General features: G+C 36.6%; 1 protein-coding gene across 3 annotated transcripts in view; it reads right to left on the minus strand.

Moving 5' to 3' along the window:
- The window catches only part of LOC129578534 (protein amalgam), a 323,991-nt gene that overhangs the window by 243,872 nt on the left and 53,291 nt on the right, over nucleotides 1–26,828 (minus strand). For all 3 annotated transcript variants that reach the window (XM_055467267.1, XM_055467268.1, XM_055467266.1), the window contains one exon: nucleotides 5,916–6,455. In XM_055467267.1, coding sequence (XP_055323242.1) covers nucleotides 5,916–6,051 — 136 coding nt within the window. In that variant the 5' untranslated portion in view covers nucleotides 6,052–6,455. The remainder of the gene's footprint in view (nucleotides 1–5,915; nucleotides 6,456–26,828) is intronic.

A 26,828-nucleotide genomic window follows, 5' to 3' on the forward strand; every position in this document is an offset into this window, starting at 1 on the left:
CTCTCTCTCTCTCTCTCTCTCTCTCTCTCTCTCTCTCTCTCTCTCTCAGTCGGTGTTTTGGGCTTAAAATTATGGCTCTGTCGCACACAATGAAATGAAGGGAAATTTTGGTCCTTTTCAGACGAATATTATTTACGCCGTTAGCCGCTATTCACTCCAAATATGTCTTGTAATTTATTTTTAATCAATCATTTTGAACATATTTCTTTTCATTTTTTTCCCCGTTTCGCATAAATATACTGGTCTGGAAAACGAAATGAAATGCGAATCAATGTAAAGTGTGTGTAATAAATATATATATATATATATGTATATCCCTTTTGTTGTTGTGGAAAAAGAATAAACCAACACAGCGTAGCGCATATACCTTTAGTCAGTTTCGCTTCGAATTACTGTTACATTTTTGTTTCTAACCCGAACGAATCCAACATAAACAAGCACAGCGCTTATTTATTAATATTGAATGGCAGCTCAGCGGTGTGATGATAGCGAGCAACGCAACAAATAATATATAAATATAACCGAAATACATGCTAAACCAACATAATTTGCTGTGAACGCGCGTTGTCAAAGCTCACGTTATATTAAACATTTATTTTTGCAAATCATGACAACAACAACAACAATGGCTCAGCTAACCATTTTCTCGCTACTACTTCCAGCGATTTTTCGTCTCTTTTTTTCCCCCGATTATAAAGAATTATTTGTTGCCATATTCTCATATTATGCTTATTATGATTATTATTATTATTTTTATGTGTGTGTGGTTTTTTTTATATATTCCAGTGCGTATTATGGCACTCCATTCAGACCGGATGACAATAGATTAAAAAGTGTGAAATTTGCAAAAATGATTGTATTGCGTGTGTGTGTGTGTGTATTTCATCAAGCTTCGAGCCATTGTTGATATTATTATTTTTTTCTCTCTCTATTTTTGGAACTCTGAATTTATTCGACGAAATGGCTGCCTTTTTGATTTGATCGCACAAAAAATATCTCGTTGAAGAACGCACAGATAGTCATGTGTAACATTCTATTCATCCCATACCATTCCCATTGTATGAATTATAATTGTACATTTCCATATAGAATATGACAATCTGTTGGTCGATCAATTCACTCACATCTGGGGTTTGTATTCATTCCCGAAATTTCTCTTAAATCGAAAACCATCTAAAAGTCACAACAATATTTTCGAAGAAAAAAATATCCAATTATCCAGTTCAATTTACATACACTACTTTTTTCGGTTGAATAAAAAAGATGGATATCCGATAGTTGGCTGTTCAATATTAATTTCGTTTTTCGAACACGGTTGTTATGATTTTCCACTTGATCGAATTGTCACACAACACAGAATCAATTTTGTGGTTTCAGCATATCGTTGAATTTGAGGCCCGAAGTTTACCCAATTTTCCATTTCAACTGAATCCTCCATAAATATAATAAAAAATGCAAATGACCAATAAACTGTTTGCTCTTGCTGTGCCATTATTAAAATTATCGAATAATCGATTGAGTATTGGGTGACAGACAGCCAGCACATACAAAGCACGAGGCACAGTTTATTGTTGTGTCATCACATTTTGGGAAATAAAAGATAACCAAATGGCATATTATTTTGTATCGCAACCTGTCACATACACAAACAAAATGTATCCAATCGGTTTATATCCACTTCGTTCGATGGACATTTTAACTACTCAGAATGCCACTCAAATCAATATCATCATCATCATCATTTTTGTATGTTTCATGAAATGTCAAGAGAAATTTTTCACTTGGAAAAGTCACAAGTAAAATGTTCCGTAACAATCGAAAGTGTTTGTTTATCAACGAATTTTCTTTTCAAAAAAAAAAAAAATAATTGAGAAAAATAACAGGTAGTTGAAGTGCGGTAGCTAACGACATAAACAAAAATAAAAACAATTGATCAGAGAATACTGTCTAATCGCTTCCGTGGAATCAGTTTGTCTCGCCCTCGCGCTCACAAATGCTGCAAATGATGGAAAAATTTGATTAGCAAAAAAGGCGATTGTTTTTTTCTTTGTGTAACCACGATAACTGGATTGACAATTTTCTGCCGCATTTGTCAGTGACAAGGAATTCATTTCGAACATTGTTTTTGTATTTCGGAACGAAAAAAAAAGTTCAACAAAAAAAATTCACGGACCAATCTGTCATTTGGATGTTGTTGCTTGGCTCTGTGGTAATCGCATGGCATTTCGTTCGAATCGGCTGGCCCTTTTCAATTCGCATTGATTGCTTTTTGGCTGCCCCAAATTATTGACTAGTTGCGATTTGTTCTTCGATTTGGTTATCGCTGGAAACCATATAAATTGATTTTTATGCTTCATATGATTTAAATCAATTGTGTGCATATATGAGCCTTTGATGTATTTCGATTTTTTGTAAAACTGATTCCAGGAGTGAACACGCTCGGAATGTAAATCGGTTAGTACGAGTCCGATTGATGCGGAACGCCATCACAGCTAGTTACATGGATGATATTAGAAAACCGTCCGAAAATCAATGAGGCGACAACATGCACACGTAATACATTTATTAAAAGTGCCAATGGCCAATCGAAATATGGAGAAAATGAATTCAATGCTTTCTCGGCATTGTCAGTTCCATCGATTTCCATTTTCATGCATGGGCAAAATTATCTCATTATTTTCAATTTTATAATTTTTCATCAACAACAAAAAGGATTCAATTTGTGAATGATGTTTATCTCGGATTTATGGAACCGAAAATAAAAATCGAGAGGCCAAAGCACAAAGGAGAAGACATAAAAACCAGTCGATTTTGGTTTTGGACACACAATTATGATACCAGATATATAATTTTATTGGAAGGATTTCTGGTTGCGGTAAACACAACAACAACGAGCACAACGGCACAAAACTATCAACCTAGGAAATCTGCTAAAAACAATCAGGAAGATGCATAAAAAGGCCCAAATCACATTGAATCCACACAACAAATGTATGTATTATTGCCGATGGACATGACGACACAACAAACATACCATCGAGCCCATAGAAATCCATTTTTGAAGATACTGAACAGTAAGCACATTGCAAGACAATTACATTTGACTTGTTTTTTTCTGCTCTCTTTCTCTCTCCCTCTATCTCCTTCTCTCTCTCTCTCTCTCTCTCTCTCTCTCTCTTTCTCTCTCTTTCTCTTTTCACTCGACCGAATTATTGAATTCAATGGAGCAAACACAATGGAGATAACACTGAAGTATAAAACAACCATCAATCGAAATTGTGAATACACACGTCTCACAATCGTCAAATCGCTCGAATCACGGAGCAATGGATGGTGAGCGCGCGTAATATGAGCCTTACATTGCGTACGTACATTCGTTTGCCCCATCGAAGAGTTTGCATTATGTTGGATTTGAGAGCGCCGAGTGTAGATAAATGGGTGCCTGTGATGGATTTGTGCGGCAATCGACCTGGGTCTACCGTACACAAATGCACATCGAAAATGGTTTCCATTAAATTCAAGTCAACCGATTATGGACTGAAAACAATTTAAAAGAAGGGTTAATCGAAATGTGAGATCTAAGGTCGTCTAACAGTCATTTTGAATATTTTTGTCCTTCTTGTATGGGTAATGTGTATGTGTGTGATGAGTTCGTGCGTTCTTATTTTATGCGAATTATCGTGTGCACGACACACATTGAATGAGAGAGAGAGAGAGAAACAGGGTGAATACCCATTGTGTTGCGTTGCTTTGTACTTAATAATCGACTGAGTTCGGACGGTTGGAATTGTTGCGTACAGGCCATTTGAGATGAGCGCTCGGTTGTTGCACGTGACATTCGGATTCAGATTCGCATACACAACCGCTTGTGATTGTATTAGAGCACAAAACAAATCTTGATTGACCTGCTCTGTGCATTCAACACTCCAAATTATGTGTGAGCATTACGAATTCGTTTGTGTCCTTTGCGAATTCGCAACGATGATTTTCAATTACCGTGTTCATGGAAAACATTTTCGTTTTATCTTCACCATTTTACAGCATAAAGTTTGAGATCGTTCGTGATTTCATCCACCAAAATCATCATAACCCTCAAGATATTTGGTGATTTGAGCAATGGTGTTTAGTTACAAAACATCTTCGAGACGAAAGTGAGGAGAGGAGCAGGGAAATGCAGAGATATAGAGAGAAATATAGAATGAAACAGTCATATCTAATTTGCAAAATCAATAAAATGATCGCTAAAGTGGTACATAGCTTGTATGATGCTAGTATTCAACATACACGGGCTAGTACACTGGTTTGGTTCCGTTTACCTCGGATTAATGAAAATGTCTTCACCAGGCTACCTAAATCACATTCAAACCCATTCACGCACCAGAGTTTATTATTGTAGAAGAAGAAACTGCAATAGACACAATCACGGCGCTTCTTTGCATGCTCGAATCGGCGTTGTGTTCACCAGATTGCTTCCCTCCTAAAATGTGATTCATAATTGGTGTGGTTTTGTTAGATAATGATTGCAATAGCTACAAAGTAAACGAAGTTGATTCTTTTGTGAGAATGAGGCAATGAGGCAGAGAAACGGACGCGCCAAAGTAATTCAATCCGCTAGATATAATTTTTCATCGCATTCAATTCTCTCATCTTTCGTTTCGTTTGATACTTGGGTCGGTTACCATTGACAACAGTGCAGAAAATGGGAGCACAGGCGAAATTGCATCATTGTTCACTGACCGAAGCATAATGAAAAATGGCTGCCAAACGAAAGCAAAAAAAAGGATCGAGCCGACGATGAAGCGAACAATGTTTCTTTGAACGGACAAAGCGGTTATCATTCGTTTAGTACACGTGCTTTGAAGCTGTACATGATATTTAAATATATGAATGAACACGTGCGTTAGTTTGTTTCGCTACATTCATTTCAATTATATAATTTTCCAAACCAATTCAGCCCGGGCTAGAATAGTGCATTTCTCGGTGTGTTCATATATCATTTAAATTGAAATGTCACTGTCACTGTCACTACTCCAAACACTGGTCAAACTGAAAACAGATTTACAAAGTCCAATTTGCATATTTGAATTTCTGAAACATAAATAAATGCAGCGATGCGCAATAGGGAAAATGGGATTGGAACCAAAATTGAATTGCATAACTCTAAGGCTATATTTTTGGCGATTGTGTTTGCGTTGGCAGAAAACAAAACAACACCAGGGACACCAACAAAAACAAAAATGGCATGTTGATTGATTTTCCTGACATCGTGGTTAAAGGTCAACCGATAACATAACTCAGCAGTTGCATTACACACCCACACTGGAATTTCATGCGCCCAATTTGGCTGACCGATTCGTTTCCGTCGAAGTAAATAATCAACTGTGCATTTGCTTCACCATTTTCGATTGATGTTAGTTGTATGGGTGCTGTTGCAAGCGAACGATTCGATTGATATGTACATGTATAGAAGAAATGAAGGAAAAGGAATATCGTTCGTCACATGAATGAAACACGTGCTTTCATTTAAAGCACCACTTACAGAAAAATAACGACAACATCGTTCCGCTCGTTCGAAAACACACTTCAAATGGAAAGCTTTCAACATTCCATTTAAACTGCGCCATTTCCTTAAACATAAAAGAGAATTGATACACACGATGACTGTTTTTCACATAGATATTCAGTTGTTGATTTTGTTTCTTGTTCCAAACGAGAATAAGAGAAGATAAAAAGGCGAATGCATTCTATTGAAATCCCGATTCTAATATAGTTGTTCTTTAGCTCATACATTTCTATCGCTGTATAGAATATTCCTCTCATAAATTTGATGAAATATTTTTTTTCTCTTTATACTTTTCTGAGAAGAAGAAGAAGAAGAAAGAAAAATGTATATACATAGAAAAAATTGCACTTACCAATCTCGAGCTCAGCAGCAAATATTACAAGCGCCCAAAGCAAGATGGGTGCTCGTTGCGAGTGATGATTCCTAGTATACATGTTGTGCAATGAGATTTGTGATGAATATCGATTAAAATTGATAGATGTTCCCATGCGATGAATTGCTTCTGATTGTTTTTCTTCGTTCGTTCGCCTTCTTCTCGGTTCACTGTGTCTTTTTTAATCTGTTACACTTTCGTGTAAGTGATTACGTATGAGTTATGGAATTGTCCAAAAAAAAATGGAGTATTCGTCAATTTTCAAGCTTGAAATATTTTCAGTGTAGATGGCTTTGATTGGACAGGTTGCTATTTTCCACTGCACTTAAGTCAAAACGTTTCCAAGAGCCTCAGAACGTTCAATTTCAGTTGTATGCAAATTTCACTTTCAGTCCAATTTTTTTTTTTTTTCGTCAAACAGTAAATTCGATTTTTCTATTTTCGAAGCTATTCTGGTTTTAAAGATTCGATTTTTTTTTCATTCACTCGATGCAGTTGCAATGCTTTCGTCTCGCTTATCTGCAAATAGAAGAAGGGGAAAAAAATGTGAAGGTAATGATGAAAATGCTACATTTTCGATTTTGTAAAACGCATTTCGCTCTTAGCAGCAACCTCAAATAAGAACCAACATAACACATAATAAATTGTGAACATTCACACAAAATCAAACATCAAGAAATATATGAGTGTACTCTCGTTTCTCGGGCGCAATAAACGATTTCGTATTTGAATTTCGTTTCGTTTCTTTTCAGTTTCTCTTCGCTTTTGCCAGTGCTTCTCCATCAAAGAAGAAAAAAAAAAGAAATAAAACTAAATAGAGCACATTTTATTGATATGAATTTAAAGAAAACACATAGAAGTTGGCTCCAAAAACCAACACGAGAAAAGAAATGTCAAGGATATTTTTCTTTCCATTTTATTTCCCCTTAAAGTAAACCAGTTCGAACCATAATCGTACATATTACGGGTTCATACTGACAAAAAAAGCGAGAAATCCCGAAAACGGCTAAAGAAGATTTTGTGTCTGTGTCTGTGTATGTTGGATTTTGATTCATATAATCTTGATATATGATGATGTGATATTATGGCATTAAAAACTATTTGCTGCAGGAAATAGAAATGCAGCTTTCTTATTTTTGTCTCTCTCTCTCTCTCTTTATCCCATTTTATGCAGACTATTTCCTCTTGCTTGTCATACAATTTCTTGAAAATCGATGTTTTGTCGTTGTCGTCGGCAACGTTGCTCGTCGGCTGTGACGCTATTACACAAATACATATCTTTTTCCTTGCACCGCACCAAATTACATGCAAAGAAATCATAACAAATTGGAAACAGCGGCAGCAGCAGCAGCAGCACCAGCGCATATGTTCCAGCGAACATGGATAATTGAAGGTGATCGAAGCACTTCGCTCTATTTAATTAACATACTTTGTTTTATTTAGCGGAATTTGTGATTTCAGGAACAGAGGGATATTCACCAGTGACTGCTTTTAATATGTATGCGTTTTCAGAGTTGCAACACTATACGCATTACTCACACAAGTGAATCGCATAGCATTGCACGTCGTGTGCGAGGAATAACTTCACACAACAACCTAAACACCACTACAACTACAGGGTGGCCAGATTTTCATGTAAGGTTTTAATATCCACCCTTCATTTCCTCGCAGAATTAAATGCTATGTGATCGTTGTAAAACGGTAAGCTTGAGTGAGTTTATAACATAATGCCGAAAATGTATCAAATTCTCGACGGCAAAACAAACTCAAATTCCATTATTAATCTCAGCGTCGGATCCGAGCAACAATTAACAGCGTAACAGTACAATTTACACTCGATTCGGTTCGGTTCGGCTGCTATGCATTTTGAATGCGATGAAGCGAGAGTTGAAATGAAAATTATCGCGTCATTATTATCTGCTTTCGAGATAAATATTCTCGTTTTTCATATTCAATTGAAAGTATTGTTCGAAAGAGTCGACGGTATATTAATTGGAATAAATTATGCAAGCGAAAGTTGTTGCTCTCTAGGGATATACTAATATCTTTGTTGGCGTTTTTTATAATGGTTTTTTATCGTTTTGGGCCGTTGGGAAGATCTATTCGATACGTGCCAAATTGTAGGTCGTATCGAGAGAAAGTTTCCCGCACAAACAATGTGTTGTTATTCGAATTTCACATTTTCCATATAAAATTCCAATGAAAAGCACATTTTTCAATCGTAGCCCCAAATTTAGCGCCGTAAGGAAAGCAACACGATGAAGACGATTACATACGATGTAGACAAGAGCACACCAATTTATATGATAACCATATTTTTCATGAAGCAGTCAAATTAATTTCAACACAAGAGTTTGCTCATTCTAACCGGGTGCCGTTTTCAATATTTGCACAAAAAAAATATCGCATTCGGTTGGCCGACTTTGTGCAGAGGTAGAAGCATTTCATTCAAAAGTGGTAAGCCGGTTGGCGTGATTGTGGCTTAACGAATATGATTTATTTAATTGTGTAAAAGTTGAGCAAAAATTATTGAAATACTGCCAACATAATTCCATGTTTAGCCACACAGACATTTCATGGAAATGAAATGAACATTAATTAATTTTACCATATTTAGCGCCGATTTAGTGGCTTATAAATAAAATGCTCAATCCATTTAAATGCAATTCAAAATGCCACTTTATGAAGAAAAAAAACACAAATGGAACATCGGACTAGCACTAGCACCGGACCAAAGGGTAAAAAGCGTATTGTAGGCAGCAATTTACTTGTTTGAATTTTCGTGCTAGCTTTGTTTTGATGGATTTAAAAGGAAATCAATGACGACACATGGAAAAACTGAATGGACACAGTGCATACAGTAGGAAAAAAAGAAGAAGAAAAGTCCAAGGTTCCACAAATACTTAGCAGCGAAAAGGAAAAATAAAATAATTTATTGCTTTCATGGATGGCGCCGAAGGATGAGAGGAAAGCCATATATACATATATACGGACCCGACCACTTTAAATGCGAATGGAATCAGTTTGCCATCTAAAATCATGATTTATTTTCACCACTTAATTTCAGTTGCATATACAACGTAAATCACATTGTTCGGTGTTGCCGTTTTACTTTCGAACCAAAATGAAAAATACAGTGCGCACCGTCGCGCACCAATTCAGCTCGGCACATACATAATTTAGCGTGCGCGCCACGCTGCGTCGCATCTCACCGGCCAAGGGATTTCTTCATTACCAGCAATCGTGAGCAATTTTACATATTCGTGCAGTCTGTACTGTTGCCGATTCTTTTCCATTTTTCTTCGTTCATTGCACCGCACAACGTGCTGCTTTGTCCACTTTTTTCCCTTTCTCTCTCACTCGCTCAGTGCTCAGTTCACAATTAATTGTTCGCATTAATTTTCATAAGCAAATATATCTACAGAAATGTGATAAATGGCTTTGCATGTGAGTTCGATGTAGATTTTGGTTAATTGTTTAAAGTTGAAGATTTTTTTTGATGGACATAAATGATACATTGTGAAAATGTGTGGTCTTATAGCAGTGCGCGAAAGCTGATTAAAATGACATGAGCTACTTGACTGGAATGAAAGCGGAGTGGCAAGTTGACGCCCAGTGCCCGTAAACTCGAACGAACAATATTTTAGAGAATCGAGTCGCCAGGGGAATGCCGAATCAGACGGCAAAAAGATGTGCTGCAATTTGCATGTTGCAATTTAGTGGGAAAATTGGCGTACCGAACTCATCTTTCTTAATTTTGGCAGCGACTTTACAGCTCACTAAAATTTAATCGTTCAACCACATGCACACCAATCCTTCTGTTTGCAGGCAAAAACACTTTGGGCGACTTTTATGATCACACAAGGGAGGCAGACATAGAAAAAAACCCACACACTCTCACACATACATTCACACAGAGAACGAGTGGAACAAAGAGAAAGAGAGAGCGCGCGCGCGAGTGAGCGGATTAAAGAAACAGCAGCAACTTGTCCTGAGATTTCAAGTAAGTGATTCCTCCCAAGTGCATGTATGCACGCGGGCGCTACTTTCAAATTGGAGTAAATCTTCTTCGCTTGTCTATTCGTCACGTACAACTACAATTGCATTGGTGCATTGCTTGGAATATTCGTATCATAAGAGAATGATTGAATGCACGGTTGCCTTTGTTTTCTGCTCGACAGTTATGCACGATATATATACCCGAGATATGCAATTTTTAGACAATGAGTGCTAGAAATGTTAATTGCTTCTTTCATTGCAACTACTTTCATTTCGCAGCTTATTCATTATTCAAGATTTTCCGTAGAAAGAGAAAAAAAAACAACGACTTTTATAACTGCAATTCTGTCAATTTTCCAAACGAGGGGAGCGCAATGAAAAGCAGAAATCGGGTCATGAATTCCACGCTCTCTCTCTCTCTCTCTGTCTCTCTTTCCCTCCACCAACAAATTCTCAATCAACAAATTATGACGTGCATATTCAAATGGAATGAATGCCAAATGCATGTTTTGTGCGTGCGTATCACGAACACTGTAATAAATTAATATTTTTCAGCTTTTCACATAATTTTCTTCCTTTCTTTATCCATTTGCTGTCCATTGATGTGATGATTTCCATCTGCTGAAGTGTATAAAAAATGGAAGTGAAATGATGAAATCATAAACTGGCTTAAATGAAACTGTAAACAAGACAGAAGGCGGCACAAATCTTTCGAACAGAATAAAATAGGAAACTAAATTGAATGGCAACCAACGAATGACACAGAAGATTCGAGGCAGATAGGCAGAAAGAGAAGGAGACGACGACGAAGGTGTAGAGTAAACTAATTCGTTTGTTTGAAATGATGTTGAATTGCTAACGAATTACCGTTCTACGTGTTTCAATTCTTGATGTTTACCATTTTCCATTCGTCACCATTCGTTTCGGTCAAGAAAGGATTTTCTCTAAAATTAGATTGGATCAACAACAATAACAATTTGTTAAGGTATTGCAACCGAATCCGAAAGCTCTGACAAGCGTATCGCGATGCGATGTGAATTTAGTTTCAATTTCTGTAACTTTTTTTACACAATTTAATTTCGCTTATATTGTTTTGAATGAAATTTTTATTTGTTCATTGGGTTCGAGATTTTCCACCGGTTTACTACAACAGTACGATTGTCGTGATGGCACCATGACGGCAAACCCTATCTTTCTGTGTCTCTTGCGTTCTGGGAGAGAGATAGAGAGAGTACGATGGATTGACAAATGGAAGACACAGACCTAAAATGCAGGTTACGCTCAAATTAGCATCTTATTTCCATACCAATGTAAGAGATTTATCTCAATATGCACGCGCCACAACGGAACAACCAGACCGAACACCTTAACATTCAGCCACCTCTCACACAGTACGCCCGAATATATATGTACGGTGAAATAAGTTGTCAGCCATTGTTGAAAAACTTATTGCACTTGCAATTTATTCACGATTATATTGCCATTCATATTTGCTGGCATTAAATTTATTTCATTTTCTCCCTTTGTTTGCCAGATTTTTGACCAGTGTTAAAAAAAAACAGCAACAAAGCATTAAATCCTTGGCATTTCAAATGGAATGTCAAACAAGCGAAGCAACAATATGAATATACGTCACCGTATACTCTATGTCTAGCTGTTTAATCGGTCAACTATGAATAAATTGTACGCTTAAGCACACAGCAGCTTTTCTTTCCCGGTCTCATGATATTAAAATGAATTGCGCATTTTTCTCTCAATTCAATTGTTATTAACAGATTACTGAGTTGATTCCTTTACCTAGCCAAGATACCAATCTGACTGCACGCTGCTCTTCAAAGCACAAGATCAAATACGCATAACATTCTTTTGCTTGATGGAAAAGTCCCACTGTTGCTTGGAATGTGAACAAATTTAAAAGATGAAATATGACACAGAAGCAGTCACAATGGCTGAAACAAATATCTGAACACAAACAAATAAAATCCAATCCAATTGAAGCGCTGCAGAGCTGAGCATAAATGGGTTAGTTTGGATTGATATAATTTCCGAATCTTATCGCGTATTAATTAAATAGAAAATTTTAAAATTCAGAACGTGCAATTGAAGATTGGAATATTCTGGTGGGCGCATGCTATCGAAAAATGGATGAGTATTATGGGGTGGGTTGCTGCTTCACTCTGACAATGAACACATTAAAACCATTGAGAATGCCTAAGAAAATTAAACGAAATACAAATGAATAAACAAACAAAACCGAAATGCGAAACAACGGAATCACGAAACAGATGCCAATGAAAAGAATGTTTTAGGCAAACAAAATTTCTTAATGAATGGGGCTAGAAAACGCACGACAACCGACCAGAAAAAAAAAAATCGAGCAAATTAAAATCGAGACAAACATTAAGTAAACACAAGACAAGGGGAAAAAAACACTGGTTTTCCTTGCCGTTGCGAACAACAACAAATAGAACAGAAAAAAATAGAAAGAAAAAAACAAAGAGAAATTCAGACAGAAAGACGCTACCATTATTGTAATCAGTTTGTCGTGATAAATTTATAAAGCCATTGGCTGGTATGAAGTATGTGTTCGCCTTTTTTTGAAATGACTTGAGAAGTGCTTTATTTTAAATAAAAATCAAACCCAGAACAAAGCCAAGTGAAAAAAAACTGTGAAGACATCGCATTTGTTGTTTTTACGGGGCCGAAGAGAAAACGTACACGCGAATGGACGAAACGAAAAGGCAAGTTGACGTTTGCTGTTTACTGTTTGTTGAATGTGCGTGAATTTTTCGGATACAACGTGTGCGTGTGGTATCCAAACACTGGGCGACCGGGGTGTGTGTGTTCGCGCACAAGTCAGCGAGAATAAGAGAGAATTTACTTTTGTCGTAATTTGCGGCTCGAAATGTGGTCGTGTGGATTGAATTGTTTCGAATGTGGTGTTGTCTTGGAATGCGGCGAGAGAAAAGTTTTCTACATGAAAATTCATCAAGCGAAATACTTGAGTCAATAAAATACCCGATGATTACTTTTATTCCATCTTGTTATATTTGAAATGTGGATGTTTGCGTTGCGTAAGCGGAACGTATTTAGGTTGTTCGACTACATCTTATTTCACCTCTCTCTCTCTCTCTATATATCTCGCTCGCCTGAATGTTTGGTATGCGTGCTATGCTTACTTACAAGAAGTCTTCACTCAATTAGAAGATCTGATTCAATTTTCCTCAACTTCATCCATCGTATGTCATTTATTTCATATTCAGATGTGAGAAATGCGAACGCTCTGCGGAATGCCATTCATTTACACATATATACAAACAAACAAACACATGGCCTGGCCAGTGAACGTACACAATTTCTTTACCTTTCGTCAAATTGCCGATACTCAATCATGAAAATACTCAACCAATCGAATTTCATTCGGTGATTAGCCTCAGCCGATGGATCGTAAGCATCGCTTTCCATTTTTACCTCAAACACTTTTCACTCCAACCAAAAAATTTAATGAATCGTAAGCATTTCTCTGCAAAAACAATTTGGAAAAGTATTTTCGCAATCGCAATACTTGAACTCAACAAATCAGTTAATCACTCGAATGAAATTCGACCAGATATTGGATAACGATTTTCGTACAAGATTTCCTTCGCAATTCGATTTGCGTAAAGAATCTTTTCACCGAAATTTTTGCATGCTTACGAGCATATATACGTACATATTGTGTAGTACATCATCGAAACTTTCATCATGTTGGACAATAGGACATTATTCATGCATCGATGAAATAGAAAATTCAGAGTTCTGCTTTACTATGATAAGAATCCAGGTCAAACGAACAGGGAGAAAATATGCTCGAATTTTCCCAATGTATCTGCGCATTGGATTTGGCATTTGTCAATAATAGCCAGCTGAATACGTCCATGTGTTCGTATCGGACTCATTTCTCGGTATGCATACAATCAATCCATGGATTGTATATCGATAACTTGTGTCTCTTTACATACATATTCATAGTTTCTACATAAACATTTGTTCGGAATAAATAAGTAGACGAACAAATAGCGCTTTCCCTTTTTTGCATTTTAGATGGGATTTTTGAACGTCAATTTTTCCATCACGTTAAGCAACCAACTTAAATGGCTCATCTCTATAAATATTGAGCGCCATATTTGTTGTTAAGCAAACAAATCTATCAACAAAACTCTAATTAAATTGAAATCCTTCAGAATATGGTGTCATTTCTTTGCCCCTCCAAAAAAATGGCCCATTCCATTTTCGGATTGCGATTGTATTCGCTTCCGGCTGAACTGATGCAATTATTCCAAATTGAAACCACTACATATATAGGTATGTGTATAAATATAGTGCACCTGACTGTGAGCATGGTAACAGAGCCGAACAAACGTTGGCGAAAAGATGATTGCTAAATCGAACATTTTCCCAATGTATTTCTCTTTCCCTTTATTTACTCGTTGCATTTCTTTTGATTAAAGTGTGTTGTTTACCGAATTGGTTTCATGATTGCTTTTCAACTTGATGCAAATTGATCCAATTTGGTTACATAAAAGTGGTAAACCTTGTTCCTCTGTTGGTATTCATTAAATAACTATTTTCTAGTGAATCAGGTCAAGAATATAAGGGGAGAGGAAAATTCATTAAACGTTGCGCCCTGAATTCTACCAATGACCCATTATATGCTTCACCTTTACAAATAGATTTGTGTCGCTGAGCATAAAAATGGGAATATAGATCTGTTACAGCAACAACCGAACATAAAATATTGTTCCCTAAAAACGTTTCATGAATTTCCATCTAACGCGAGTGTAACATGAGTTGTATTAGAAACACTATTAGCTCATGTTACACTCGCGTTGGATACAAATTCACGTAACGTTTTTAGGGAACAATATTTTATGTTCGGTTGATGCTGTAACAGATCTGTATTCCCATTTTTATGCTCAGCGACACATTTGTTATTTGGAATTTCGAAGAAGAAAATTGATCTCATTTTTCCAAGAAAACCATTCTTTAGGCCATTAAAAGGATTAATTTACCTCTGGAACCCATTCGATAATGAATATTGATTTTCTTAATTTGCTTCGATACACTATATTTAAAATTAATTATTCAAATTGAATATCCCAATGTCTTTCATCATTTAAGATTGTTGTTGAAAACGTCTTTAAATAACCTTCGATTATTTTTCATGACGCAAATGTCATTGCGATGAAAAAAATCTTGAAATCTCTGTTATTGTTTCGCCCGTGTTCTTGTTTTTATTATTCTTTTGTCATCGACAGAGGTGAAACTTTTATACCATTTTCCGTTTTCTTCGTCTACGAGCTTCGTGTATGTACAGAATGGAAAAAAAACGGAACAAAATAACGAGACATTGAGCACTCACAAATGCCAGTAAATAACATTCAATTTGACACGAAACTGAGTACACGAGCAAGTGCATGATATGAAAGGTTTGAAAATACCTTCAAGTAGAACAATACTATGATATTAGACGCTATCATTTACTCACTACATTTCTTTTCAACTCGATGGATGGAATGAGCGAATGAAAAGAAATAAAAAACGACAACGAAGTTTATATGTGAAGACTGCAGATGACAAATTGGTTTCATTTGTGTTCGGGATTTAGAACGAAATTTCCCCGGGACAATCACCTTCTCGCTTCATTGATGACACACTTCGGGATACGAGTTTTTCTTAAAATTTAAAAGGGGAGTCTATTGAACCGCAAAATGTTACGTAGCACATGTGGCGCCCAAAATATTTTTTCTCTTAATTATTCACTTGTAATCAAATATTTCGTTTGTGTTTTCTACACCGTTTTATTGCAGACACTGAGGAAAATAGACTATGTATGTTTCCATGTTCGTTAGTGAATGATAGATTGGCATTGAATATAAAAAGATTTTCCTACGGCCATATCATCACATGTGTGAATTTGTGGAGAATATTCACAATGGAGAATATTCATTCAGAAAAAAAATTGGTATTATATTCATTCACCCTCAATCTATCATGTATGCCGGTTCTACTCAACACTCCATACTGCTCCGCGTATGCCGAAATCACCAATAATTTTCTGTGTGAACTCTTTTTTGAAAAGAGAAACAATAACTCGTGTACTCCTCAAGAGTAAGGTGTAATGTTAGGATGGTGTGAAATATCTTTAGCTAAATGTTTCACCCTCGTAATACCGATTTTTAATTGATGTAACGAAATTGCATAAAATTTCTTCTCAAAATTGCTACTCTCTAACAAATGTTGAATTTCCCGCAAAACGTCTATAGTATGTGGCACCATCATACCGCTTTGGATGGGAGAATTTGCTGCCCTAAAGTCTTGTTTCAATTTGTGTTTGTTGCGGGCGCCCAATGAATGGCAACAAATTAAAAGAAAGTCGCTGGATAAACAAACGAGCATATTGAAAATGGAAATTTAAAATGCAATCAGAGGTTGGAAAATGTTGAATGGCACTGGTGCAGTACACAACGCACAACATGTACAATGCTATCAAAAACAAATACAGTCGCGCCAACGTTGGCAAACACACACTCGCGCGCGCGCGCAACTGTATATATTCCGTGCAAATTACGAAATCTTGCCGTGCATTTTAACGTATTTATGAAATAAATAAAAGTGAATGAATGCAGATGGTGGCTTTGCAAACCATTTTATTATTGAAGCATCATTTAACATTTTTCATTTTCCCACTTTGCGTCTCCCTCTTTCTGGGGTTTCTTGTGATGCATGATTTTGGCGGCAGCGGTACTATTGTCGATTAATGGAACTGATGTGCACGATACACACTTCCGAAATGCTAAGCCAAAGTAGAGGGTGGCTTTGAAGTGGAGCGACAAACATTCAACACAAAGTGTGAATTTGAATGCTTCGGCTATATTAAAGTGATTTTCACCGTTATTGATCATAGACTATGCCACACCAATTATAATTTCATTATGAAGTCTTAGTCAATTTAATGAATAATATAATTGATAATGTTTTTTTTCTTTTTGCTCGAATCGCAATACTATTTATTTCAAAATAAAAAGAAAGTTGCATTGGTGGATTGACTTTTTTTGGATGAAAAAAAAAATCGTTTTTGTAATTACATTCAAACGTATAGCTTTGAACATTTGAAATTATTGGTTGTTCACAGTTTCCATTGTTCAATACGCTGAATTAAACATGCAAATTTGCACGATAAACTACTCGACGGTCCAAGAAAAACCTGGAGATCTCACGTTCATTATTCAGAACAATAATTGCAATTCAATGTATATTTCATAGTGTTGATTTTTTTTCCCACATGTTCAGAATTGAAGAGATTAGATTTTAAGATTTTTAAACGCTCGAGCATTTTTATTTCTTTTCGCTTCGCTATAAATATTCAACACCACAGAAACATTTCAGAGTTAAATTTTGTGTCACTTATTCGTTATATTGTGGACCATGTATACACCATTCACGAATATTGTGTTTGAACCGGGGAAATGTTCTGCGTATCTTTACATCGCAACGGAAAATAAAATATGATTTTTTAATTGTATCAATGAATAATGTTGATGAAAAATATTGCATATATCACCTTGCCATTTGTTTTTCTTTCCCAGTGTTTTTTTTTTCATTCAAAGTGTAATTTTGCTTTTGTTAAACGATGACATTTGTATATTTATGCAATGCGAGGCGGTTATGGAACATTATCATGTTTGTATAATCAAAACACCTGAATCAAACAAGAAGCCGTAAAGTGTATGGTGCAAAACCAACAGCCATGGAATTAAACTGAGCACCAGCACAGTTTCCAATGTTTAGCATCTAGTTGAATGTACTTTGTAAAGTGTAACACATCTTTTTTGGATTTTTCTTTACCGTTTGTCACATTGTCAGTAGTTATATGTGTTTGATTGTAAACATTAAACTGTTGTTGCAAATGGTTATGCATTCAAAGGGAATATGCTCATTTGTGCTTATACACACACACACACACGCACACACTCGTGAGTGAGATGTAATCCAAGGAAAATTCCGTAGAAAGAAAGTAAAAAGCGCACACATTTGACGAATATACGCATTCATTAAACACTTGAAAATGTTGCACGCACTTACGCATCCAGTCAACAAAAGCGAATAAAATTTCAAGCTGCACTCTAACATTTTCATTGTGTACGTGTAGTAAAGTGAGTGAGATGGCAAGGAAGAATGAGAATGAAAGTCAAAGGAAGAGATCTCTCTTGAGAGAGTAAGAGAGTATTGCGTAATAATCGTCGACATAAAAAATGCGAAAGAATAATAATAATAAAAAACAAATGTGTGAAAACACAAACGTTTCAATTCGGTACATTTGTGATGGATGACATATGCTTGTTCAACTGTTAGATTAGTTCGTATTCATTGTTGGCTAACGACGAAATGGGAATAGCCTATACACAAACATAGCAAAAGGAAAACGCGAAAAATCCCGTCGAAGGAATAGCAGAATTAGAGATCATATTATTGGTATAAAGAGCGACGAAGAGAATTCAATTTAGTGGCTGCTCCAGCTGGTCACAGAAACAAAAACAGAAGAGAAAAAAAATAATCTAGAAAATCGTTTATAGGGTGCGCAACACACACTTATACATACATGTATATGTCGCACTTCTCTGCCAACCATGCACTTATAGCAACATCGAACACAAATAACCATAGTCATAGTCGACGTTTAATGTGTAAACCAAACGTGACTCGTAAGTTTTCATCGAGCACATGTTTTCAAACGGAACAAATCTAAACGAATTCTCGAATGCTCACATGGCGCTAAATTATTACTATACCAAGTTTCTCTATTTTTTTTTATTATTGTATGCGTGCGTGTCTGTGTGTATGTGTATGTTATATGTGAATCGGTGGACGCAATTACTTCACACATCGGCACAAAATGAGTGTAGAAAAAGGCGAGCCGAATTTTCTCCGGTTTTGATTGTTCTTACTTGGCAAACAAGGGAAAATTATGAACCATTTGACCTAATATAGCGTTTAAGTAAGGAAATTAGTTAATTTTCCGTTGTTTTCGTGACGATATGCTTGTTTCCACCAGCCAAGAACAATGCAAAGGCAAAAACTTTACCTGCAAGGATCAACTTTACGGTCTTTTCGTAGCAATCACGATACGTGCAAAAACTAACCGAAACTGATTGAGAGAATGAAACGGCGTACTGAACCAAAGGCCAAGTCAAAGCAAAGAGGTGAAAATCTGAGCTGAACGATTCTCTCAGTAGCAATAACAATTTTCTCTCTGTGTCTGGCATCCGAGCGCATTAACTGGCAAACGGGGCAAATGGTCAATTGAACGTTCTCCTCTCGCCGCATTCACTGGGAATAGAAGCAAGTCTAGATGCTTAGACAACACATAGTATGCATTCGATTATCATTTCATCTATCGAAGTGACATTCAGAGCGGTTTCGTTGATAATTGTGCGACGCTATTGAATACCAAAATATATTGTGGACGAATGTGATAAAGCGAAATATTTTATTTGATCGCAAGCGCTTTGTAATGACTTTTCATATCGATTTTCGAATATCTGATTGCAATCGTTTAGTGGTCCACCCATATAAATATGTATATCGGATCGAGACTTTTTTTTATGTGCTTTCTCAACCCGTTTCATCGTCAATTTATGCACAGATACCCAATTCATTGCCGTACAACGACATTTGAAATGATACAACTGGAACAACACATGGGCCGACCCCAGTTTAACGTATATGATGACTTTTATCTACTTTATATGCGCCTTCTGACACATTCTTATCAACGATATTGGTATATTCATAAAGTTTAATTCTTGTCTACATTGCTTGTCGTAGGCCCATTCACATACCAGCACTTATTCGCACAAATTCCATTTTTGATGACAAACATTTATGTGATTGTATTATTATCAAGTGTATTTTATATGAGTGGTGCACACACACGCACACACACACATAAGACAAGACAAGACAAATATCCGAAACCCCTTGACTCCTTCCGTCTTCACAGTGAGCCAAACATTTTTTTATTGATCCTTCCCCACCATTCCATCGACATACGTGTACATGTATGAGCCGATGTATATGCTCCAACTGTAAACACGTATATGTACATTATATATATCCACACAATGATTAGTGTGTTGAATGCACAATATAGATATTACAGTGAAATCAACACTTTGACACGAAACCGATAAAATCCACGCTCGTCTACTGTGTGTGCTCGTATCAAGATGAATTCCTAGAAGTCATCACCCATATGATTGCCATTTCAATTTACGCGCATAATGTGTAGAAAAATCGAGTGCATGTGGCGCTTATGTTTCTCTCTCTCTCTCCCACACACAATTCGCTTGCGCTCTATCGTTTTTTTCTTGCAAAGTTGAAAGCACTGCGTTGACACAAAGTAAGAGCGCAAGAAAAAGAAAATCGACAACGAATCACAGGAATATTGATGCTGTGGTTGTCGTAATGCGGTTTTAGGTAGTAGATTGAAAGTTTGTGTCCCAATTGTTCGTTTCTTTTTCAGCAACTGGATCGATTCAACGCAAAAGTAGAGTTATTCGTGACTTGAAAATGTTGATTCATAAAAACGGGGGCAATATTAAAGGATGGCTAAACATGTGTATGACATGCGGCCGACATTTGCACTTTTGAAAAGCACTCATGTGTCTTATGAATATAAGTAGTGTAATTATATATCATCGATGGCGTCCAGCTCAAATTCTATCGATTCAATAAATTACCGAGTGACACAAATTACTCTATATTCACATGCACGAGATACTATAAATTAACTGAATATTTCATATTTTACCTATTTGATACGAACCAAAATTGACAAATTATATGTCATCTAAAACATGAAAGAGCACTAAATTATAAAGTGTGTAATGAATGGCTGTGCGTTGAGCCACTTGATATGCTCTTAACTGAATGCGGCTACTCCTTTATGATTGGACGCCGACAGGATATAGGTGATTATACATTTTCTCTTTTAACTCATGCGTTGTGACTGATAACACATATTAACCGTAAAATACGAATCGTACCGAGTTGATCGGTTTTGGTTTTTTTTCCGTGGGTTAGTATTTTCTTTTCTTTTTTAACTAGCTGATAACTTTTTTGTGTTATTAATATCATGAGAAAAAAAAATCGAAATTGCGTAAAACACCAAAACAGGAAAAAAAAAAAAAGTATCACAACATCGCATTTAACTTGCAAAAAGTGGTAATAACCATTTTTTGGGTTTATTCTTTGTATTCATTCGAAGGATCAATTAAAAATTTTTCAATCACGCCGGAAAGGAGCGAAAGCGACAGCAGCAGCGGCAACAAAAGCGATGGTCAGTGCTCAATTTATTGTTAATCGCTTTTTGACGATAATTTTGTTTGCAAGTAAATTTGTTATTATTATACACAATAATAACATTAGCTTTGGTCCAGGCATCATTTGCTCAATGTAATTAAAACGAAAGCGTTGAAAATATCGATGGACGAACGCAAATTCGCTCTCAGCCGAGAATGTGCACAATGGAAAAATGTTTAATCATAACACATGTAATGTTGAAAAATGATCGGTCAAAACGTGTGCTGGCATGCGATGCACATGAACACGCATTCACAAACCCAGACACACACACACACAGTCACATACACACATACTCTGATCGCACATCAATTTACTTGACTTCGTACGGTCATTCGGTGAGGTGACGCATCATGCATCGGCTGTTGAAAATTAATGTGTTAGATAGAGCTGTTCAATTCCCCATCTTGTCCAGTTTCATTTTATTACCGCCTAACAGCTATTAATTTACGTTTAGCCTGGAATCTGTTGCGCAATGTACGTGAGCGGCCGTGTGTGATTCGCGGTTCGATCCATTATGCACATAAGCAGAACAAATTATTCGTTTCCCTTCAACTAATTAATATCAATTAACTAAATTAGCTGAACTATTGATTTCGCCATGCCGAGCGGCTCGGTCTTTGCCATTCCGTTTGGCTATCGGCGGCTGCCACGTGAGCTGCCTCCAGAAATTATGATAAACACTCTCTTTTGTATGTAGATGGGTGGGCGTGCGCGCGCGACAGGCCCGGTTTATGTTTCAAATGCGAGCTTTTTTCTTCTATTTTCACGTTCGATAAATAATCATTATCGACAGTAATAAGCCACGCACCATTCTGCACACATTGCAATTTCAACGAAATGATTATTCAGCCTGAGTTGAATATCGAAACCCAGAAAAGATACGCCATGGACAGACGGCAAACCATGATGCTTAAATTGGAAATTACGCATATTCATAACAAATGTGTCGCTCTCATTTTTGCATCCCATTTTCGCGGATCTGCTAATAAAACTGTATTGTGTATGGAATTTTAGAACAGAGTGTTAGCAGTAACAACAACATCGTGAAATCGTGGCCACCACGAATGCGGCGGCCCAAGCAAAGCAACCAAATGAAGAGTCAAATTTTCACGAGCTTGAATGCCATTTGAATTGGTGTGGAAAAATCGCGTCCGAAAGTTCAAGAGAAATCTGAAACATAGTTTTGTTTGTTTGCGTGTGTACCTTTGGTTCGCACATTTGTTTTGCTACACTTTGTTCATGCGTAAAATCCGTAATAACCAGCATGCATCCAAAATCCACGTTGGAGCTTTTTTTTTGTAACAACTTTTCGGAAGGTAACTTTTCTTCGCACCGATTCATTTATGCATGCGTCTGAGTAATGCACACATTTATTTCGAACGGGAATATGGTATATGGCAGTTGCAGCAAAAGCCTCACGAAATTGAGATGATGAAAAAATGCGGACAAAACCATCGTTTATAAATGAGCTTTGGGTTTTTTTTTTTGCACACGAAAATGTGCACATCGAGGCATTTCTTCGTCGCTCTCGCTCTTTTACGGGTTACGTGCATCGGTGCGGCTTTTTGGCATTATTCAATTTCTGAAATTTACATCGGCCACTACCATTCCCATCACAAAATTGGTGCATTCGATTTAATATCCATTGCGTGCTTTTTGGTAACAGTGTGTAGCAAAAATGAATTTTCGATTCCAATGCATCTTCCGCATGAGATCTATCGTGGTTTTTTGAATGATTAATTGAAATAGAAGCACATCCACTTGCATCGCCCCGGTCACATGCAATGTCATAAAACACTCTAAATAAATAAATGAGGTTACGCATCACACAACCATGTCTGAATGTTCACATTACAGTTGTCACATGATTTCGACATTTTTCTATTTTTCGTTTTCCCTTCATTTTCCCGGTTCAACTCAATCATAAGCTGGAATATTGCGTGGGATGGGTGTCCCAAAATGACGATGTCGTCAGAATTTTCATGCGATTTGTGCCTCCACAATTCATCCGCCGATCGGTATCAATCATTATCAAAACAGTAGAATGGGGGGGGGGGGAAATAGAAAGTTTCCAGTCAAAAATATTTCCCATTCACTTAGCATTTCCATGCACGTCGAAAGTATAATGAATGTCTAACCAGTATTTAAGTAATTAAAATGTTGAAACAACTTAATTTTGATGTACAACCGGTAGTTGTTTGAGTTATCTGTGGAGAATCGTTCACGAAATACAATTCCATTACAATTTTCTTTTATTAGAGCACACACACACACCTCTCTTTTGCTCTATCCTTTTTTTCTGGTTCTGTTTCGTCTATTATTCATCGGTTTCATATCGATAGAAATAAATCAATAAAATTGTGAACGAGGAAAATGGTTGGATGGAAAAAGGTCGAAAAACAAAGCGACGTGCACATTGATTTTGCGGTAAATTTGTGCGATGTAATCGCCATAAATTACAACGCTAGCAAACAAAACAACCGTAAATCTATGTGGAACATCGGTGCGGCTTTCCAGCTACATATCGAATTACACAGCGTTGCGTCTCATGCAAAAAGCGATAAATTCACTTAAAAAAAAAAAACGAAAAGAGAGAGAACGAATTGATTGCCATATACGGTCCCACATCCGTGTCCTATGCCCTCTTTCACTCTCACTTTCACGGGAGCGCGTGCCGCATGCATAAATATGTACCATATAGGTATACCACTTGAATATGGACAACAACAAAAATTCAACATCAAACTTTCAATTAACCGCCTGCTGCACATCATTAGAAATCATTACGGATATTGTCTGAGTTGGAAAATATCGAGATATTATTTGAAGGTAGAAATCGAGGCGCACCACGGAAGAAAAAGGTATTTTGATTTGGTTTTTATGCGGTGTGCATGTGTTCACTGTTGACGCCATTGGCCCACACGTTAAATCGACGTTCACGATTCGTTGAAAATTTTCCGCTAACAAAAACGAATTCTCATTGGCGTCCCGAATGCCTTTTATATTAGCGATTGTGCGAGTGTTTATATTCACGAACAAATTGGTTTTACATGAATATAGAAGAGTGTTTCTTTCCTCCTCAAGTATTCTGTTTCAATTCATTTTCATCAGCTGCGAATTCACCATTTTTTCGGTGGAAGCACGATGCCACTGTATTAAAATAGCTTCGATGCTCTTATATATTTTTATCAATGGAAATTTATCAACAACAAAAAAAACTGTGTAGCAACAAAAACTGCGATTTTTTTTTATCTTAATGTAAATCAGCAAGCAAATTCGTTACCAAAATTTAGTACATGTTGAACATTTGATTTATTTCATTCGATATTTCTGGCCCTGCTTGCCTGAGGCTGTACAACTTTCATCACACACACACACACACCTGCAAGCGCTTCCTCCTTCCGATGTGCGGTCGATGAAATATTCGGTGATGAGCATAGAAGTCTGCATAAATTGACTTCAATCACCTTTCGGTTACGACCTTTTTCTCCTGGATCGCCGAAAAAACAACAACAATAATATGATCTATGTCAGCTCGTTATGAATTTCGAATAAATATAGTTCGATGGAAGCGAGAGTTATGACAATTATTATTTTGGACATTTTAAATTGATTTGGTAGTGGTTGATTCTATTTTCAAAGAAAAAAAAATAAATGTTCGAATGCGCCATTTGAATCGGCAAATCCACTCGATCAGATAATCAAAATGCACATGATGTCACCCATAAAATTTATATGCAGTAACGGTATCGTTAACATGCGCGAAAATTCACTCGTAAATCATTGGTGACTGCTCTCTCTCTCACAAACACACACACACACACACACACACACACACACACACACACACACACACTCACTTCATATACCTCTCGTTGAGTTTTAGTGTGTGTTTTGATATATCATATTTCTTGTTCACTTCCTGCATATTCAGCAATGTTGCGAAAAATGGAATATCCCGTAGGTATCCTTGCCCCATATTGAACTGTTGGCTTCTTTCAATTACCCGACATTTTCGTGATGTTATTGTTGCTGGTGATGATTTTCATTTATCCACACTTTGTGTCGTGTGCTTTCTCTCTCTCTCTCTCTCTCTCTCTCTCTCTCTCTCTCTCTCGTGTGTATATACGACTTTTGCCACGCCGACAATTCATATTTTCATTTTATCAACATAATCAATCTTCCGAAAATGTGAATTGCCACGACCAGGCAAGGCAATCAGGGGAAATTTATTTTAAAATATAAATAAAAATCGTACACACATACATATTGTTATTCGCATGTGCATTTGCATCCAAAGAGCAAGTGAGCGAGTCGAGTCCGAGAGTGTTGTGCATCAGTAGCAGCAGCAAAAAGTTTACGAACACATTTCACAAACAAAACAATAAACAAGTTATTAAATAATGGCATACGGGCGAGATGCAGTGAATCGAAGAGAGAAAGCTCAAACGCTTGAAAAATGCACATGAACAATATGATTTTTAAATGCAATGAATCCTCATTTATATTTCATGCATTTTTGTTTGGGATTTTAAGCCGGAAAAAAATCAAGGTTCAACAGTGAACTCCGTACAATTTATACAGAAAAAAAAAACAATAAAGGGACAGTAGTTGTTCTGTGTGAAAACGCATTATATACTGACACTGCACAAAAGTGGATATATACAAAATGGTGAATGTCCAAAGATTAAACACGATTCAATGCAAATTAAGGCAAACACAGTATCTAAATTCTTCTCTATTTTATTTTATTTGATGTGCGACATGGCCCGCTGTCCTTATTCCTTCATCTCTATCGCTCAGAGACAACGCTACGGACATAGTGCACAAAAGAGAGAGCATACAAAATGGAGCGGGCGATAGGCGAGAGAAAGGGATTGAACAGTGAGCAGTGAACACAGCTCACACCTAGAAAACAATGCCATGCAATATTAAACGATGTTTCCGTTTTATTGCTGCATTGTGCATGCACGTAGCACTAGTGTGGCATGTACACCAAAAATATAACACAAAAATGAAATCCCGTCCGATATGATAAACGTGTGCAAAGGCGAAATGTGTAGTGATTTACAACATATCTTTGGTGTTCTGTAGTAATATGAAAATTTATTTATAAGTAACAGTTGAATGCACTTAAAAAATGTCCGAAGTAGTTCGGAAGCACAGAAGCACACACCGAGTGCAGCAGTATAAAACAACTGAGCCGAAAACTTTTCTTATTTCTCTTGCTATGCTCTGTTCTGTTCTGCTCGTGCTTTCTTTCTTCTTCGATTTTTTCTCTCACTTTTTGCTCAACCTTTTTTTTCACAATTTTTCTCGTTTTTTTTTTCTCTTTACAATTTTCAAATAAACAAACTGGAATGGAGAACATTTTCATGCGATGGGAAAATAACCTCCACCCAACGGAATACTCATCGTTTAAAAGTGTTATCTGTGTTTCGATGCCAGCGAATCGCATTAAAATGGAATATGAATGAAAAAAGAAAT

The sequence above is a fragment of the Sitodiplosis mosellana genome, unplaced genomic scaffold, assembly GCF_009176505.1.
Source record: "Sitodiplosis mosellana isolate CC-2019 unplaced genomic scaffold, AAFC_SMos_1.0 Smas_scaffold_6226, whole genome shotgun sequence".
Classification (NCBI taxonomy): domain Eukaryota; kingdom Metazoa; phylum Arthropoda; class Insecta; order Diptera; family Cecidomyiidae; genus Sitodiplosis; species Sitodiplosis mosellana.